Below are 393 nucleotides of genomic sequence, written 5' to 3' on the forward strand. Positions count from 1 at the left end.
CCACTAACATGATGACGTCACCCACTAACATGATGACGTCACCCACTAACATGATGACGTCACCACACTAACATCAACACGTCACCACACTAACATCAACACGTCACCACACTAACATCAACACGTCACCACACTAACATCAACACGTCACCACACTAACATCAACACGTCACCACACTAACATCAACACGTCACCCACTAACATCAACACGTCACCACACTAACATCAACACGTTACCACACTAACATCAACACGTCACCACACTAACATCAACACGTTACCACACTAACATCAACACGTCACCACACTAACATCAATACGTCATCACACTAACATCAACACGTCACCACACTAACATCAACACGTCACCACACTAACATCAACACGTCACC

General features: G+C 45.0%; 1 protein-coding gene across 1 annotated transcript in view; it reads left to right on the forward strand.

Annotated features, from left to right (window-relative positions):
• The window catches only part of LOC123772342 (uncharacterized), a 2,181-nt gene extending 2,110 nt beyond the window's left edge, over positions 1-71 (forward strand). Inside the window, exon 1 of the mRNA XM_045765435.2 lies at positions 1-71. This exon is cut by the window's left edge and continues 2,110 nt beyond it. Within this exon, the coding sequence (XP_045621391.2) occupies positions 1-71 (71 nt within the window).
• Positions 72-393: the final 322 nt, after the last annotated feature.

This window comes from Procambarus clarkii, chromosome 69 (genome assembly GCF_040958095.1).
Source record: "Procambarus clarkii isolate CNS0578487 chromosome 69, FALCON_Pclarkii_2.0, whole genome shotgun sequence".
In the NCBI taxonomy this organism is placed as follows: domain Eukaryota; kingdom Metazoa; phylum Arthropoda; class Malacostraca; order Decapoda; family Cambaridae; genus Procambarus; species Procambarus clarkii.